General features: G+C 40.6%; 1 protein-coding gene across 2 annotated transcripts in view; it reads left to right on the top strand.

Annotated features, from left to right (window-relative positions):
- Positions 1–20,195, top strand: part of SLC6A5 (solute carrier family 6 member 5) — an 84,548-nt gene that overhangs the window by 10,150 nt on the left and 54,203 nt on the right. Inside the window, exons 6-8 of one of the 2 annotated variants that reach the window (XM_048484103.1) lie at positions 12,515–12,656; positions 14,750–14,882; positions 17,085–17,219. In XM_048484103.1, the coding sequence (XP_048340060.1) occupies positions 12,515–12,656; positions 14,750–14,882; positions 17,085–17,219 (410 nt within the window). The remainder of the gene's footprint in view (positions 1–12,514; positions 12,657–14,749; positions 14,883–17,084; positions 17,220–20,195) is intronic. The other variant, XM_048484104.1, reaches the window with a different exon arrangement.

Genomic DNA, 20,195 nt, shown 5'->3' with positions numbered 1-20,195 from the left:
ATAAATCGACATGTATTTGCAGCATCTTTAAAATTATATTCTTATCTTTATGCCACCTCTCAACAAAATGACCCTTAACATGGCACTCAATGAAACAAAAGGAAACTATTGTAACTGAAATAATTTAAAAGCCATTCGCTAAATAAAATTTGAACAATAAAAACAGCAATCAGCAGAGAACTAAATAATCGAAACTTAGAATCAGTAGAACAGTTTAAGTGTTGTTTAAGTCTTTAGGAATTTTCCATGAAAATAGTCTGGGAAACAAATGTATTAAAGGTTGTGTTGTGTATTAATAACTGTGGTTTATTACATTGCTGATGTTTAGAAGTTTGTCCAATTAGGGAGACATTAAGTATCTTCTGGGCAGACAAGAGCCCTGTAGACTGAAAGGGAAGAAAGCAGAGGAGGAAGGGAAAAGAAGGATGGGGAGGGAATGTAGGAAGAACAGAGCAATAAAACCTTGTGTTAAGCATCTTGGCATGTCCTTGCTCAGGGCAAATAAATAATAGTTCAAGGTACAAAAGGATTTTTAGGTTATAATTACTTTTATTGCATATATGTATGCATGCATGGGCTATTTATGACTGTTTCAAATACAACACAACAACTCATTGCTGATGCCTTGTGAGGCACTGACTGGCTAGTATGCTTAATCTTGTACTTTTAGCTATAACTTGTGAATATCAACTGCTTAAATTCACAAACTTTAATTTAGCAGTCAGTTATTCATTTGTCGATTTAGTTGGAAAGTGATGAACTTTGGAGTAATTCAGTTGGGAACCACTCAGTTGAATATAACTTATCCCAATGTTGGTTAGCAAGTCATCAGTGAAACAGCCATGCTCTATGGGATATACAATTGTGGTTTCTAAATCTCCAAAATGGCTTCATTTGCTCTGAAGGACTGAATATAAGGGGGAAATTTGCTGGTTGTGGCTGTTCTTATCACATGATACACTGATCATACCTGTCAGAATGTTTTCCTTTCAGTCCAATTTCTCATGATCAAATATGCTCTTAAAATGATTAAACCAGACAAATCTGTATGGCATATAGCTGGTGACCATTTTGAATTCCATGGTATGCTGGTATCTCATATTATGTGCTTATGCCATAGCATAAATTGAATGATAATTGTTCATTTGTTTGATTACCTGTGGCACTTGTAACAAAAGATAAATTTAATGTGTTGAATCCTTTAAGTCTGATGATTTTTCAAAAACAGAATTTAAAGAAGCTCTAGAATTGATCCATGTATTTGGAAATAGGTTCCCTCAGAACTTGTAAAGTTAACTCTAAATCTTTTGGATTTAGCATTACATAATAGAATGAGATTCACATAAGCCCTTTTCAGATGTTTGATTTTGGTCCTGCAACTGCATACAGTAGGAGCGTACACCGCACACAGTCGTCCCAACATGCATAGTCACCATTTTGTGTGATCCTGGCAATGTGCATTTTTACCATGAGCAAACTCTTCTATTACTTGTGAGTTCCCTCAAAAATCTGGAGTTTTGTTCATGTATACTAAAGATGCATGAACATGGAAAATAGATGCATTGTCCATTCACACAAAATAGTGACCACGTGTACTGGAAATCACACACAGCATGGACTCCCATTACATGTGACTGAAGCAGCAAAACTGAAATCTGGAAACTAAAATAAATTGAAAAGAAATATTAGTAGCTCTCTTAATGTCTCACTGTGTGGCTGCCCTGCCATTTCTCCAAGGAACATACTGTGAGTTAATGAAAGTGTAAGTGTGTATATCTTTAGGAGGGAAGGAGTGAAAGACTCACTTTTTTACAAAAATGAACACTGGGAATTCAGAGAAGCTGCTTAAACTTTAATTATAACACTTCACCATTATATCGATATGTATTTTTTTAAAAATAAGGGGATTTTCTGGTACCATCAAAAATAACACTGATGATAACAGCACCCTTCCTTGAAAATTCTCATTATTTATGACACATGCTGACAAAAATAAACTGATTCCACAAGTGTAAAAATAGACCAGGGGGTGGGGGGGGAGAGATGTGCAAACTAACCCTGCTGAAACCAATTCCACTGCTTGTATCAGACTTCCCAGAAAATCTTGAGTAACTTGAGTCTACAGAAGAGAGAGAAAAACACTTTTTAACACTTTGGGGGAGAGGTGAAAATCTATATGAATTTTTTTTAAAAAAAAATGCCTGGCTTTCAGTGGATTGTACTGGGAACTGATACTGCAGTGAGTGCTAGGGTTGCCAGCAACCTTTTTTGCCTGCTGCCACTCTGAGTAGCAGTGAGATAAAAATATATTTCTAAAAAGTCACCAGTGCATGTGGTGTGATCTCGCTTCTGGGGAAAACCTAGGAGTGACATGGTGTCACTCTAAGAATCACCAGAATCTCTATTGTTGAGATGGTGCTCCCCTATGTCTCTGCCCCTCCAAGCTCCTGACCCGCACCTGGCAGCCCTGACCTGCCCGTGGTTAGGCCCAAGAGTTGAACAGAATTTCTGGAAACTAGAAAAAGAATTGAGAAACCAGGAATCTAGAAAGAGATCAGTCTTGGCAATATAATAGTACCAGGTATCCAGACTAAGAATTGACCTCCTTCACGAAAGAGGGCCTGGACCAGCACCGTGTTCAAAATGCTGTTTATCCTGTGCGCTCTAAAAATGTTTCTATTTGATTCGTATAACTGTATGAGGGGGAAAAAATCCAAACAAAGTCTTTATGTGTGAAAATGGGCAGCTGAAGCTTTTTGTGGCCAACAACCTTAAAGGGAGAATCTGGGGTTCCCAGTTTAAATAACATTGAAAGTGATGCTGTTTCCCCCAATTGGGGGGACTGGATACAACACCATAAAATGTTTTCATAGCAGTAATAAAGCATTTTGAAAGCATTTTGAAAATGTTTTCCAAAAAAATTATTTCTGCTGTGTGGCATGGCCTATTGCTGTGTTCAGATTTGTGAGTTGGGGCATGTTCTATAATGTGATGGTGACTTTGAAACGACCTGGTGTAAAAAATCATTGCTTGGGAGAGCGGCTGCCCATGGGGGGGTGCCAAACTCCAGTTTGCCTAGATATGCCACTGGGCATAGCTACAAAGGGGCCGGGGGGGGGGGGGGCGCGTTGCACCGAGCATGCACCTGGGGGGCATCAAACTCAGGTTTTGCCCAGGACTCCAGTATGCCTAGTTACACCACTGGTACCATCCCAAGATTCTCTCACCTTATTCTGATTGTCTAGACCAGAACTGAGTATGTCAAAATGGACGAACTTAGGGAGGCAATGTTGTTTGGGTTAATTGTTTAAATATTTTGAAATTTTAACAATATTTAAGTAATAGGAACATGATGGTTTGTTATGTTAGTGGTAAGGGTTCAGTGAATTTTCATGCAGTATAGGTTCATTTTGTTGTTTACAAAAAGAACTTTCCATTCAACACTACAAATGTATTTTGAATTCTTTTATGTTAAATTATAATACATGGACCGTATTTAAAAAAAATTAAAATCTTACTGCATTTAAAAAGTATTATATAATGAAAAACTAGCTTATCAGAATTGAAGCTATAGATGATTAAGTTTTGCAGTTGTGGGGGAGTTCAGTGAAATGCCTGCAGGGAAGATCTGTCCATCACATTGCCCTTTTGCCTCTTGTTTTCACCTCTTTATGGGTAATATGTAAAGGTTTGTAGTTGTCTATGATGCTGACATGCAAATCCCAAACATGTTTATCCAGGAATAAGTCCGATTGATCTCAGTGGGATGATCATTTGAATAAACATGCTACATGCAGCTGTTTAGTAGCTCTGGACATTTTTTAAAAAGTGGTGGAAGCAGAGAAGTGTCTGTTCATCTGCAGCTACCAAAGTAACATTTGAAGAATATGCATTGGGGGATGTGCCAAGTGTTTCAAAATGAGTTTGTACATGACTATGTGCATGCTCACGCATATACAAAAATTCCTTTTGCCATGTCACATTGTAAGGGCAGTAAAACAAAGCAAAACAGATGTATGCATTCTCTCCATACTTGTTTAAATTACATCAAGTCACTGGCTTAAATCCTCTAGAGTTTTTTCTGTGGAACCCCCCCCCCCCTCGCAGCAGTTGGAATGTGATTCCTGGGGTTCTCCCTCCATCAGGAACAGCACTAGGTGGCATTTTGTGCTGCAGTGGGAGGGAGGATAAGAAAATCTCGATCCATGGGGAGTAATCTTTCCACCCACAAGAAAACTCTAGTGAATCTGAGCCATTCTCTGAAGTCCAGAGAGCATATTACAGGTCTTATGGAAATGCCACCTAAAATAGCTTCCTCAAAACAAATGGTCCCAAACCAAGTTGTAATATATGGAACCACATTCTGTGTGAGTGTCCATCATCGAATTTTGAGCTTTCATGTACCCAGTGTACACCTAGTGACTTTAGCATATGCTTTGGTTCTAATCACTTGTGAAGAACAGGAAAGTTAGATTATTAATGGTTGTGTATAATTCTGTAGTTCCTTTGTAGTAACAAGTTCTTATGGTTGTCCACAGGGCACTGGGTTAAATATGTCACTGACTCCACTATGAGGCTACCCAAAAACTCCAAAAGTATGAAGCAGACTTTGAGTAGCCTCCAGAAATTATTGCCTGTTGTACTTTATTGGTGAATTCCAAAACTTCAGCTTAGCTTTTCCTAGGTAAAAAAACAAAGTCATGAGTGTATTGTCAAAGGCTTTCATGGCTGGAGTCACTGGGGTGTGGTGTGATTTCCGGGCTGTATGGCCATGTTCTAGTAGCATTTTATCCTAATGTTTCGCCTACATCTTTGGCTGGCATCTTCAGAGGGTCCTCTGAAAATGCCAGCCACAGATGCAGGTGAAATGTCAGGAGAAAATGCTTCTAGAACACGGCCATGCAGTCTGGAAACCACACAACACCCCAAAATCATGAGTGCCTCAAAATTCACTAATTTGGGGTGTATCTAGATGCACCAAGTAGGGTCATGTTGATCTCTGGACAAAGACACAACTATATTGTGTCCAGTCAGTGTTTCAAATGGTGCTCATAAGGAACAGCATGTTATATGATTTTTGACAGGCTATGTCTAGATTCTAGATTCCTGCATATGTACTGCAGGAGCATTCAAACAATAGCAGAACCTAAAACCGGTGCCAGTTAAATCTGTTGATGTCTCAGTTCTGTATTCTGTTGTACACTTTAGCCAAAAATGCTTATTTACTTCTGTGGAAACTTGGAATTGTACCCATATGAATGTTTTGATCTTCTTTAGTCATCATAGCTACCTGAAGGGTAGCATGATTTGTTCATTGTTTTTGGTATAAAATAAGCACAATAGGCTCATCTTTTCCTGCTCTTTGTTCTGAAAGAATGATTTTATTTATTATTAATTTCCCATGTAAATGTAATTTCATGCTAGCACCTTCCAGTTTAGTGTAGTCATTATTTTTCTGCCTATCTTTCAAGATTTGATGAATGGCACTGCATGGGAAGATTGTCCTTTGCTGCAAAGCTTTGGACTTTGGGGTACATTGGCGCCCTCTGCTGATCTGAAGGGCCTAGTGCAAGGAAATCCACAGCTCTGGAAAGATAAGGTGTAAAAATCTTGCTGCAGTGCAGCAAAAGTGACCTTACGTGTGCCATCCTGTGATCTCTCACATGCCATGCTATGTCTAATATAAACATGGCAAATCCACATTGTACTGTTGAACATGCTCTATTCTAGTGCAGATTTTAGAACTTTCAATTTCCTTATACAATCTCGTTAGCCAGATGTCTGATTTTTTTAAAATCAAGGAACTATTCAGTAATGCTTCCTTACAGTTATATCTTCAAGGGATGTTATTGTAAAAGAATTTTGACTGCTTTCTGAATGTAAATATGATATTGTGTGTGCAGTCTTTATCCCAGCGTCTTATAGAATTAAGAAATCAAAACAAAATCTGAAGATAATATACTAGCAATATGGTCTCACTTCATTGAAACTTTTTTCTCCAAAAACAGAATTTAGGCTTTTGTAAGGGATGTATGCTCAGTTGTAGAAAAGTGAATGCCTTTTATTCAACTGCATTGAAAACTCAGACCCAAAATGTGGAAGGAAGTCTTCTAAACAACAACAACAACAACAAATGTTGGGGTCGTCCTGTTTACATTAAATCCAAGTTCTTCTCTTAGATGCACAGGCTGCATCCCAGCACAAAATCAGGCATGCTTATTTATGTCAATGCATTAAGTCTACTTAGTGCCTTAAAACTAGCATGAATATAAAAATACTCTATTTAAATGAACTATTTATATACGAGCTATATTCCTTTACATTGCCATTACAGAACAGCCTACAGCCTGTTCTGTGCAGATACTATTCAGGCAAAACCAGAGTGTGCAAAAGTAGGAAGGCAAAAAACCAGCATACTGCTGCCCTCTCTGCTGGCTGATTTGTGCTATAGCATCTTTTAAAATGATATCTGCATATCTTTCTGGGTAGAAGGCTAGATAGAGTTACAATAGCGGTTGCTAATGAACTTAATAAAACAGAAATGTATGAAGTGGCCCTCTCACAGCAATGAAATAAAATTTTGTTTTCCTTAGAATCTGATAAACAATCAGTATTTATACGTACTTTCTTTATTACAAAATTGCACCAGTATTAAGGATACAAAAGTTATAGTTTCCAAGAGTATGGAAGTGAGTTAGGAACAGTGAAATCCCAAGGGGGGAGAAACCCCTCAGGAGGTGGCATGACCCCAGTACTGGTGTAACAGTCACTGGTATAAGGTATAAGGGACATTGCACTGGTATAAGGGACATTTATGTCTGCGCAGAAGCACTTGCATAGATATTGGAGAGCTACATGGTAGCATGACACTCTGGCACCAGTATTGCTGCAGCACTAGTGCTCCTCCAGCGCCTCGGCACCAAAGGGATTTTTCTCAGGGGTGGGACTAACTTTTGTTAGCTTCCTGGACCCTTTCAGCCTGGGAACACCCCCATTTACTGATGTAGACTTATGCTGGCAAAAACATAGGTGCAACCTATGGAACTCTCTTCCATGAGAGTTTGGGGAGCATCCTTGTCAACTTGACACCTGCAGTGCAGCAAGTCCCTTTGGAGGAGACATGACTGTGCTGTGGCTGGGCCATCCCAGACCACAGCACAAATATCTCTCTTAGGATTGCACTGAAACTGACGATTTACTATGTTCCATTGATAAACATTTGGAGATGGATTTAGTGATCCTACAAAAGAAGGTTTTGACATCATCATCATCATCATCATAATCATCATCATCATCATCATCATCATCATCATCATCATCATCATCATCATCATCATCATCATCATCATCATCATCATCATCAAAACTGTAGATCATGTACTCAGCTGTTGCAAACAGATCACCAAGACTGAGTACAGAGGCACAACTCAAATCCACTGGAATTTATGCAGGAATTACAACATTAGGACAGCCAAAAACTGGTGGGAACATTGCCCAGAGAAAGTCATGGAAAATAAGAAGATCAATATCTTATGGGACTTTTGAATCCAAACACACAAGGTGTTGGCTCATAATACACCAGACATCACAGTGATCAAGGACAAGAGAGTGACTATTGTCAACCTAGCAATACCTGGTGATAGCAAGGTCGATGAAAAAGAACATGATAAGGTCACTTAATACCACAATTTGAAAATCAAGCTTCAGCAATTATGGCATTAACCAGCTGAGGTCATCCCAGTGGTAATCAACACCCTGGGCATCATTCCGAAAACACTAGGGCAGAACTTGAAACATCTTCAAATTGACAAATTCAACATCTGTAAGATTCAGAAGGCAACCCTGCTGAGATCCACAAGAATACTATGATGATACATGACAATGTTTTAGGCCTCTGGGTTAGGCTTGAATTGCAATGAAAGGCCAACAACCAGCTAAAGAACAAAAGGAAGGTATTTGCCATGCACCTAAACCCATAAAGGGTAGGTGCATGGTGAATCTTCAAGGGGAGACCATTCCAGAGCCTGGGGGCAATCACAGAAAAAACCCTCTTGTGTACTCCTGCCTCCCATCTTCTGATAAGGAAAGGCACTACAAAGAGTGCCTCCCCATGTGACCTCAGTGCCTGGGCAGGCACATATGGGTGCAGGTGCTACTTCAGGTAGGCAGGGTCCAAGCCATTTAGGACTTTGTACTTCAATGTCAAAACTTTGAATTGGGCCTGGGTGCAAATTGGGATCTAGTGCAGTTCCTTAAGGACTGATGTGATATGCATCTGACTGATGTGAGATGTGCTGGCTAACAGCTGCAGACTGTCTTCAAGGGCAGCTCCATAAAGAGCATGTTACAGTAGTCCAATCACTACACTGTGGCCAGGTCCCCTTTGTCCAAAAATGGGCAGAGCTGGCAAAACAGATGAAGCTTCTGGAGGGCCCTCCTGACCATCACTATCACCTGAAGCTCAAAGGACAGTCATGAATCCAGGAGCATCCCCCAGATCTTGCACCTGATCCTTCTGCAGCAATTCAATCCCATTTGAAACCAAGTGAGCCTTGGTCTTGTGACTTGGGAACCCAGAACCCAGAGAATCTCTGTATTAAACCTCAGTTTGTTGGTCCTCATCTAGCCCATAACTGCTTCCAGCCAGTTGTCTAGCACATAGAGCTCCTCTCCTAACTCTGATGAAATAGATAGCTAGAGCTAGATGTTACCAGCATATTGATAACACTTGACAACAAATCCCCTGATGATCATCCCCTGATGATCTCACCCAGCAGTTTCATGTAGATGTTGAACCAGGGCATATCAGTTATACACTAAAAGTTAAGTTAATTTAAAATCTATTTGGACGTACAGCGTATAAAAGCTAAAATATTAAGCCATTGAGTTAAAATTGTGTCTAATAAACATTTGGGAACTTTCGGTAATGACAGCGCACAGAAATCTGGCAGCTGGTTCAAGAATGGCAGTTGAATTGCTGTCTAGCAGGAACAGAGTTTTGGCAACATCTACAGTGTTGCCTAATCCAGCCATAAGAGGGTTTAGTAGTTTTTCCCGCTCAGATTCATATAGGGGACAGTGATGGAGAACATGGTGAACAGTTTCCTCGAAGCCAAGATTACAGCTGCAAGTTCTGTCAGTAGATAAAAGATGGCACTCTCTATTATATAGTCTAATAGAGGGAAGAACATTGCATCTGGCCAGAGTGACAGCACGTCTCAAGTTAGGATCGTACAGAAGATGTAAATAGTTGGGTGGGATGGAGAAATGAGGCAAGATATTCAGGTGAATTGGGGAACAGACTTTATTTGCTTGTGTCATCAGTTTTTGAGACTCCTGTTCAAGGAGTCTTTGCTTTATAAGCCGGTATATCTCGTTGGCAGTCATAAGTAATAAAGCATCCAATGACAGCGTCAGATCTTGCAATTTGGTATTTATATGAGCCCACCACTCCGTTAAATAAAGGTAGGTGAGCATGTTGGAGGTAAAGCTGGGCTGACCATTGGAAAAAACATATGCGTAGCCAGAACCTGAAGGTGCGACACCAGGCTTTGGTTTCCATGAAGTGCTGGCCAGCTTCCAAACACAGGGCTGCGTAGGGTACTGAGCAGGGGGTTTCAAAAATATTGTATAGGAAACTGGATTGAATTCGCTCCGCTTCGGTGTCTGAAAGCCTGTGCTCTGGTTTTTAAGATTGAATTGCACTAGTTACTTGTAGAATAACGTCCAGTGTGAATCTTATTTCATAAACTGTTCTGTGTGCAATTTTAACTTTGAGATTGCTTTAACATTTAATTATTTATTAAGATGTTTTCAAGGTGGCTTACATGTCACCATTAAAACATTACAATTTAAAATTAACTGAAGAAAACCCAAGCTACCCTACTCCTTCCTTCCAAAAAGTTATCTGCAGTTGATACCCTATTAAAAGCCCTGGGAAATAGAACAATCTTGGAGTACCCCTTCAAGATTTCTAATGACAATCTCCTCAGCTCCTCAGAGAGCTCATTCCACAAAACAGAAGGTACAATGGAAAAGACATGGGTTCTGGCTGATGGCAAGTGGGCTTTAAACCTCATAAATAGCATCTTGAATTGGACTTGGCAACCAACTGGCAGCAAATGTAGTTGTTGGCTAACCCCCCAAATAACTGCGTTGCCACATGCTGAACCAGCTGTAGTTTCTGGGTTGTCTTCAAGAACTGCCTTGTGTACAGTGTATTATAGTAATCTAACCATGAGGTGACCAAAGCATAGATCACTGTAGCCAGCTTGGCTAAGGAAAAATCTAACTGGTGAATAGATTCAGCTAGTGTCATCCATAACCTTGCTCCTTTAAGAGAGGCTTAATGTGAGGAAACGAGCAGCTGAAGTTTTCACAGCACAGTGGTAAATAACATCATCTGGTAAATAATAAACCAGTAAGCTACTGATCCTTTTCTCATGAGCCCCTGAGAAGTTTTGCAAAGTTTATTTTTTTCCCCCAAAAAACTCCATTTGTCCACCCTCACCTCCTTGAAAATGCTTCCTGGTCATTTTGTAGTCATTCTTAAAAAAAACTTTTTAGATTTCTAGCTACAAAGTTTCAAAACCTTGTGCTGCAATTCTCTAGGAACCATGACTATGTAAACAAGACCCCCCCCCCGAATTTTTTTTAAAAAAACTGACAAATACAGCATGAAATGTCCAGTGCAAGCTCAGGGAATGTCACCACCGAGGAAGACTATGGAGACACAGTGTTTTAAAGAGATCACACAGCAAGTGAAAATGTTTTCAAAATTTTTTTTTAAAGAATCGCTAGGGAATAGTATGCAAATAAAATGTTTTCAAGCAGGAAATAAAACATTTTGGGCTAAAAACCAAGTGGAACTCTATGGAAAAAAGTTTTATTTTCTGCCTCAAAATGTTTTATCTAGTTTGTGCAGACAAGGCTGATGTTAAGGGTAGGATATTTTTTCTGCAGGTTGTTGGCAATCTTAGATGCAGTAGATAAAAGTCTTGTCACCAAAATGTATAGAATGAATGTGTGAATTTGGTAAATTTACTATTTTTGCTGCCTTTAAAACAGTAGCGTATTTGCCTAGAGACAGGGGGTACCCCACCCCTGGCATAGTGCCCAGAGAATGGATGTCTCCAGGCACCATTTCCCCCCAGATGCCTCTGCTTTAAAGCTCTTTCCCAGGGTACCTAAAAGATCATCTTTTTTCATGAATTTCTGCCTGTCTGTTGAGACAGTTAGCTGAAATCCTGTTCTAGCCTCTTCCTTTCCTGGAAATAAGGCAGAAGGCCTTTCATGGGTAAGACCCCAGCTTTGGAATGCTTTTTCCCTGAATACTAACATAGCTCCCACTTTATTAGCCTTCTGGTATCAGGTGAAGACTTATCTATTCTTACAGACTTTTAGGTAATGTCCTTTTTTAGCTTCCTCTGAAAACCCAGAATTTAGTCTTAGTTGCCCACTGATCATTTTTTAAACTCTGCTGCTTTACTTTTTAATTTTTCTGACTAGTTAATTTTAATGTCTGTGTTAATTTTAATGTTTCTTACAGTGGGTTCTATTGTTTCTAACTGTTTTATAGTTTGATTTTTTTGGTTGGAAAGTGATATGTTATGATTATCTCTGATGTTTAAATGTTTTCAGTGATTTATTAGTCTCTTCAGCAACCAGTTTCTGGATGAGAGTGGGATATCTTGAACAAGCAACATTTTTCTTCCCCTCAGAGATCTTGAGTGTGCAAGTTGTATATGTATAAAACAGTCAGTTGTGGAATGACAAATTCTAAAAGATGAATCTGCAGTTCTGCACCACAAAAAGACTGTAACTTTTGAGTGAAAAGCAGAGGTTTGCACAGCAGCACTTTATGGCTCAATCTACTTGCCTCTAAAACCAAGGAGAAATTGTCTCATTGTCAGTCCATTTTGTGGGTCCCAATGATGATCATGTCAACACGTAGCCTTTTGTGTACTATCCCAGTCCCTTCTAAAGATTGTTCTTTTTCTGCTCCTTCACTTCAGTAGCAGCACTGTGAGCTTCTGATACTCCAGTGCAGAATGTGGAGGTAGCTCCCAAGGATTGCCATATACCACTGTGAAGGCAAGAACAAAAAACTGGAGTGGCAGAGCCTGTGGACTGCTAATTATAATGAAGTTGTGCAAAAAAGGCACTTGAAAAAAGTTGGGTTGCTTACCACTTTAAATCCAGTTGTGTTGCTTTAGCTGAGTTGTAAAATTAATTGCCCTCAAGTTTAGATGAAATTATGACTTAGAAACACACAATATTCCAAGTCAAATAATTTTCTTCAGTAGAAATAAAATCTTGTGCTATTAATTTTACCAGAAGGTTGTGTGTCTCAGATTAACACTTGATATGTGTTAAGTTTTATTATATCCTTCAATGAAATATGCTAATGAAGCTTAGGGGAGATAAGGGGATGCTTAGGGGATGCATTTTATGTCTCAAGAGTATTAGGAATTTTTTAGCCTGTTGCTTATTGTTTTCAATTGTATCTTGCCAGATTCCTGCATCATTGGTGACCACCCCAAAATACAAATAAAGAACTCTACTTTCTGTATGAGTGCCTATCCAAACTTGACAATGGTAAACTACACCAGCCGTGTCAACAAAACTTTTGTCAGTGGCAGTGAAGAGTACTTCAAGTAAGATATTTTTAAAAGTGTACAGTTAACCGTTTGAAAACACATGTAATTAGTCACTGAACAGAAAACAGTCATTACATTTTTTTGCAAATACTTTACCCACAGTAATTATGGTTGAGTATCTATGCCACTTGTCCTTCAAACATTGGAACTTCACTAATAAGATGATAGCAGAGGACACACAGACAGGTGTAATGTGATGACCACTTGAACATGTGTGAAGATCTGGCTGCCTGAGAAATATAGCAGATCCTTTGGCATTTCAGTAGTCCTGGTGGTTTCAATGTGAACTGTGAGCCTTGATACAGACCCCATAGAGTCATCCTTCAGTGTCAATTCTCAGTACTTAAATGTGATGCCATCCTGTCATAATAGGCTTATGGAGTCATAACAATCAATGTAGAATACAGTACAGAATCAATGTAGTGTAATAGTGCTCTTTGAGCACAGAGAGCCAGGTTCAAATCCTTTATCAGTCCTGAAGCTCACTGGCTCACACTGGGCCAAGCAGTCTCTCCCAGCTTGCACTAACTCACCTTGTGCCTCATGAAGGTAAAATGCAGAAGGAACAAACCATGCCATTTTTAGGGTGACAGATAAGAAACTCCTGGGAAAAAAGGTGGAATGCAAATCCATAGCTAGATCTAACTGCTTCATAGGGATGTTGAGTTATAGTGACCAGGGTTCTTGCCATCACACAAAGGTGGTTTTTTCTTTCCTGCCTGCCTTTTTTATTCCCCTGCCTGCCTGTGAAGCGCAGGCAGGACCGACCCCCTGGGCCCATTTCCCCTGCATGACTCCGCAGATGGGAGCCGGGGAACGGGTTGTTGAGAATCACGTTATGTGCGATTCTCTTGTTTTAACGCGGCTCACAACCACGGCTGTTCACTCTGACATGGCTGCAAGCTGTATTAAAACAAAAGAATCGCACATAACGCGATTGTAAAAAAACCCAGGTGTGTGTGTGTGAGGGGGAAGTGGATCTGCATTAAGATTGGGATCCATGCAAAGTTCTCCCCCAACCTGGGTTTTTTACCGGGTTTATCCCAGTTTAATTTGCCCATGCGGAAAGGGCCGATGCTGTGAGGGGCTGAAAGAAGGAAAAGGAAACTGGTATGGGTGGGTGTGGCAAACAGAACTCTTTTCATAGCTGCTGGTCCTTTTTAAAACCTGGAGACTGACAGAAAAAGCCAGCAATGGCCATTTGGAGCCCTTGTAACCTTAGGAGGGAGTGAAGCCAAAGGGGAAAAAAGTTATAACTGGATTTTGCCAAAGTTGGGGAATGGGTACTTCAGGATCACACTCACCATTTTCTTCAGGGGTGGCTAATGGTAGATTGTGTCAAACACTGGCAAGCCAGTAAACAAACTTTTTTGGGCCTTTTTCACAGGTGCTCTGGGAGTTGTGACTGGAATGTAGTGTGAAACAGTAGTCTAGTCTTCTTTCTGAGGCTTTCATTTGCAGGCCATGTTTAGAGTTGGTAACAGGCTGGAAGATAATTGTTCTGTTTGTTATTAGTGGGTAGGAATAGCCAGATGAAGCTTTTCATGATATGAAGAGAAATATCATTGTCTGTTAACATCTCATTAAGCCTGTTTTGTTCTCCAGTTAGCTGACAACCCTGACAGCTTTATCTTTGGAGCAATATCAAATGTGGCATTAATGCTTGCAGTCTGAAGTAGGGTTGTTAGTAAGTTGCTTTATCAATGCATTTGTCTGGTTTTATAAACTGGTTCTTAAAACAACAACCCTGTGATATAGGCCACTGTTACTCCCATTTTACAGATGGGGAACTGCAGCTGAGATGAAAACAATGACTAGTTCAAAGACACACAGGTTGCCAAAGGCAGGGGTGTCCAGGTCACTGAAATCAAATTGTAGCACCTGATCCAGTTTATAGTTTCCTCACTGTCGTTTGCAGTGCTGATTCAGTCCATAGTTCTCTGGAGACAATGGCAAATATTCTGTTGAATGTAATTGTTGTATAGTATTAAAATATGGACCTTGGCTTGAAATTCTCGTGGAGTTTGCGCAAACGCATACAGTGGGAGAAGGTAGGCTGTAACTACTCATATTGGCACTTTGACTCTCAGGTACTTTGCATTGAAGATTTCTGCAGGAATCGAATATCCTGGTGAAATCAGGTGGCCTTTGGTATTCACCCTCTTTCTGGCTTGGGCGATTGTTTATGCCTCCCTGGCTAAAGGAATCAAGTCATCAGGAAAAGTAAGTGATTTCCATAGCCATTACTTGGGAATGATAGATTGTGTTGAGTTCCTAAATGGTGAATGACTTGCCAAGAAACAAGATAGCCTCAGATACTTCAGAGAACCTTTCAGCTTGCATGGTATCTGCAAAAAAGTTAATGAAATCAAACTTTTTAATCATTGCTATAAATATTTGGTAAGTTGCCACAGGTTTTGTGAATGGGTCTCTCTTGACATGCAATTTATATTCCCTGTGCTTTTATGATAAACATTTTACTGTGTTGCAAAAAATCAATAGAAAGGGAAATCACATAAAATATAGCTTTAATGTAGAAGTGTGCAAATGTGAATGTATACAGACTTAGCATAGTTCCACTTGCGCAATATCTGGCACTTCCCTCCCTTATTTTATAATGCCTAGAAGTGGCTTGTACAATGCTTGCAAAAAATGTTCAGGATATGCCATGTTTAACCTAGTACAAATGGCTAGCAATTGTTATACATTTCCTCTTACCGTAGGACTCTAGTGCATGTGGAAATTTTCTGGGGGATCCACGAGTATAAATAGCAAATTTAGAGAAAACATTCGCCCCACTGACAACAGTGCAGGAAAATGGTTGGCTGCCACTCTAAAGAGTTGGAGTGTATCAAAACGTTCTTTTAGTATCAGTCAAGTCAATGGAGAGAAATTATTTTATTTCCACAGGGTAGCTTTTTTAATAATTCCATTGAAGAACTACTCTTTTACACATTCAGCTCTTGAATTACCGTAGCTGTATATCAATCATCAGCCTTGTGCCTCTTTAGGATGCCTGTCTCTAGCCTAAGCTAGAACAGATTTGTGATTTTTTGCAAAGAGTTGAAGGTCGTATATGAACAGGGGCATGGCTGTCTGTGTTTACATTCATTTCCACCACCACCTTTTTAAAATAGGTTTTGCAGCTTTTTGTTCTGTTTCAAATCTGTGCAAAAACCATTCACCGTATAAACTCACGTATAAGCCAAAATTTTCAGCCTTTTTTAAGGCTGAAAAATGCCCCCCTCGGCTTATACGCGGGTCACCCGCTCCCACCCGTGCAGAGCCACAGCACTTACCTATGAGTGGCGAAGCCTCGTCCCCCTCACTAACTCATGCTTTCTTTCTTGCAGGCTCAAAGTTTAAGGTGTTGTTTCAAGGAAGCTGCTGGCTTTCTAAGCTCTCCGCAGGCTGCCTGGAGAGGCAGCTTCCCTGCAGACTTAGAGCTTAGAAAGCCAGCAGCTTCCCTGAAACAACGCCTAAACTTTGAGCCTGCAAGAAAGAAAGTGTGAGATAGTGAGGGGGAGGAGGCATTCTCAGCTTCCCTTTCTCCTGCTTTCAGCCACTTTCCCTCTCCCCAGACCCGTGCACGCCACCTCGCCCCTTCTTAAAAAGCCTCCCAAAAACTTCTGGGGCGCTCCTTTCCTCCAGCTGTGGCTCCTTTGCCGGCTCAGCACCCTGCCTCCTGATGAATCTTTCCCACCCTCGGCTTATATGCGAGTCAATAAAATGTCCCAGTTTTTTGAGGTAGAATTGGGTGCCTCGGCTTATATGCGGGTTGGCTTATACGCGAGTATATACGGTAGCCTAAATGACAGTAGGCTGAAAGAAAAGTCATTATCATCACAAGATACAAGACCTTTATCATACCATCTTCAATTTCAGTTTTCTTATTTTAAAAGCATTGTCTGTCTTTAACCTAAGATCTCTTTAGCAACCATACAGACAACACCCACCTCATTGGGAGGGTGTTTCTCCTGTATAGTTGTTAACCACAATGTAAACCACAATGAGCAGAAGATCATGGAGTTCCCTTGCCATTGTGGTGGCCACTGAAGGGACAGCTGCAACCATTGTGGTAAGTGCATTTCCAGAGTGGGTTTTAGAACACATGGTTTTGTATCAAATATTTAACCTACATTCATGTTAATTAATTTCATGGTTAAATAAAGTAGTAGAAAGTGTGTGTATTTTTGTGTATCATCTGTGGTGTTTCTTTTCTCTTTTAGGTATGAACTGTTTTTCTTCACATAAACTTATGAGTATGTATAAATGTCAACATTAATTTTTATTTTATCCTCTGTAGGTGGCTCACATTCCCCTGGGCCAGTATCACTGTTTGTGATGCTTTGCAGAAAACACAATATGTTTCCTATAGAACTAAGCTGAATGAGTAAATTTTTTTTCTTTGTGTGATCTCTTTAGGTGGTGTACTTTACAGCTACATTCCCTTATGTAGTACTCATCATCTTGCTAATCAGAGGTGTAACCCTGCCAGGAGCTGGGGCTGGAATTTGGTACTTCATCACACCTAAATGGGAGAAACTAATTGATGCTATGGTGGGCTTATTATTCCAGTTATAACACTCTAATAGGGTGAATAATACACAGATTTATTATTTCCTGTATATTAAAAAAAACACATGGAACTTCGCTGTGTTGTGCTGAACAATGTTGTGTCAGCAATAAAATCTTGCCTAGCTACATTCATAGCTTTAGAATTTCATACGTGCATCAGAAAAACAGGTAAAAATGTCCCCTATGACAACTTGATAGCAAAGCATTAAAAAAAGCCATGCTCATATCATTCTTCTTTAAGGGATTAAAGAAGGTTACTTTATTTGCATGGTAACCTAAATAGCCCAGCTTAGACTGAGCTTGTCAGACATTGGAAGCTAGGTAGAGTTTGCCACAGTCAATAATTGGATGAGACATCACCATGGAAGTCTGGGGTTGCTATGTGGAGAAAGGCAATGACAACCACCTTTGCTTGCCTGCAACATCCTGAGGATGTAGTCGCTATGAGTCAATCACAACTTGATGGCATGTTGTTCTTCATTTGATTTGTGGATAACTCTAGCCTGGTTGGGATAGTGGTGGGCTGCAACATTGCTATAAACATATGTTGTTGTATTGTTGAAAGCTTTCATGCCAGAATCAACAGGCTGTTGTGGGTTTTCTAGATGGTGTGGCCATAGTCTGGTAGTTTTAGCTCCTAATGTTTTGCTTGCATCTATAGCTGACATCTTCAGCAGCACATCACAGTAAGATGTGTTTCTCTCCATGGTACATTGTGGGAGGGGGATGAGTTGCATTTGCATGTATCCATACAAGGTTCATTTACACTTGTATTTGCATGTGTATGTTTGGGTGGTTTGAATGTGTGTGACTCATCTCTGAAACTGTGGTGAGGTGAGGCAATGGGTGGAGGAATGAAAGGAGTTTGTAGCATCTGGTGGATTGTTGAGTGGTGTTTGAAATGTCCCCAGGTTCTTGGTTTTGGTTTTTTAGTACCAGTAGCCAGGCTTTGTTGATTCTCAGATTTTCTTCTGTTTTGTTGGAACTGTCTCGGTGTTTGTGGATTTCAGTGGCTTCCTTGTGTAGTCTGATATATTAACTGTCAGAGTTGTCAAGAATTTCTGGGTCATCAAATAATACCTTTTGTCCAGCTTGGATTAGAGCATGTTCAGCTATGTCTGATTTCTCAGGTTGGTTTAAGTCCACAGTGCCTTTCATGTTATTTTATGCTGTTCTGTTCAGAATGCTGCATTTTGTTGTCCCTATGTATACTTGTCTACAGTTGCACTGCATGGCATGTGACAGACTCCTGCGGAGGTAAAGGGATCTTTCTTTCCTTTGCTGACTGTAGCATGTGTTGTATTTTACGGTAGGTCTGAAGACTGTTTGAAGGTTGTTACCTTCCATCATTTTTTCCATTCTGTGTATGATTCCTTTGTTGTACAGTAGAAATACATTTCCCATGGGAGCGAGGGGCTGGCTGTTGTTCTTCAGTTGTGCATTTTTTGCTCAGTTTCATACCTTTTCTGCTTTTCATTTGGTTGAAGTATCCAATCTAGGAGATTCTAGGTCAGTCTCACTGATGGACTGAATCACCTAGATAAGGTGCTGCAAGTCAAATGGCTCCAAACCACCCAGACATACATGTACAAATGTAAGTGCAAATGAACCCCACCCAGGCACATGCAAATATACCTCATCCCCCTCCCATCTCAGGAATGGACAAAACAAAGACTGATTCTGCACAGCCAAAAAAACAGCACCCTAGGGACGGTAAAAACACCATCCCTGGGACACTGTTCACACAGCTGGTGCTGCTGCATTGCAGCAGCGCCATGCTCGCCCCCCAACTGGTGCAAAAACGCCACTTTTGAAACTCCCTGGGCGAGTTTTTTCAAAAATGGTGTTTTTATGCCAGTGTGGTGTGAAGCGCACTGGCGTTAGGGTGCCGCTTTTGGCCCCTCTGATTTCCTGTTCACTTATCTCTCCTCCCTGCCCAGCTCTGAATGACTGGAGGGACACTCCCATGCTGCCCTCCAACCCCCGGAGGTTGGAGGGCAGTGTGAGCAGGTCCCTCCAGCCATCCAGAGCTGCACAGGGTGGAGAGGTAGGTGAACAGGATGACCCGCAGGCGTCTCTAGGTGGAGCCGCCTCTGTGGGTCGCAGCAACCTTGGCACTGCCTGCACGAGACCATACGAACGAGACCATACGAGCGTTCATCAGCATGAATTATGCCGGTGGAGAGCTGTTTCCTGCCGCTGTGCAGAAATGGCCAAAGAGCGATCTCCACACTGTGCCTTGGAGAGAAACACATCTTATTGTGACATGCCTCTGAAGAGGCCATCCATAGATATGAGAGAAATATTAGGAGCTAAAACTACCAGACCACAGCCATATGGCTGGAAAACCTGCAATAGCCACACATTTGTTGACTCTGGGTCAAGTTTCCATATCAGTGCTGTATGTGAACGGAAATGACATATTTTCATGATGGAGAGCTGTGTTTGTGAAGGTCACAGGATCATCCATTAGGTACAAATCCAATTAGAACACCTTTCTGAATCTGTCTTTGCTGACATTTTGGGTCTTATAGCAGACAGTCAGATGTTTTGGCAATTCTCATATAAGACAAGGTGGTTCATTCCCAAAATTTAATACTCACAGTTACACTGCCTCTGATTGTGAAAATTCTGTTTGTTTCCTCATTGGGTTGAATCCTGCCAAGGTTTCTGTGGGTGCAAGAATTGATACGGATATTTCCCATCGCATGAAGTCCTCTAATTATCCCAAGCTATTCCTGGAGGTGGTCTACTGTTTCTCAGAAGCTGCATTTCAGGGGGTATTTGGACCTCTTGTGGGGAGAGAATCTATGAAAAATCCCTCTGTTCTGCCCCTGTAAAAATCTACATGGGACCTTATTAGTGGGACACACATAAACCATACTACAATGGATATTAATCATAGGTTACCACCCTCCATTAATGGGGAAATCTTTGCAGGGAGGAATTAGTGTTGCT

This window comes from Sphaerodactylus townsendi, linkage group LG02 (assembly GCF_021028975.2).
Source record: "Sphaerodactylus townsendi isolate TG3544 linkage group LG02, MPM_Stown_v2.3, whole genome shotgun sequence".
Lineage (NCBI taxonomy): Eukaryota > Metazoa > Chordata > Lepidosauria > Squamata > Sphaerodactylidae > Sphaerodactylus > Sphaerodactylus townsendi.
The sequence above is the reverse complement of the archived record's forward strand: the minus strand, read 5'-3'. Positions and strand labels throughout refer to the sequence as shown.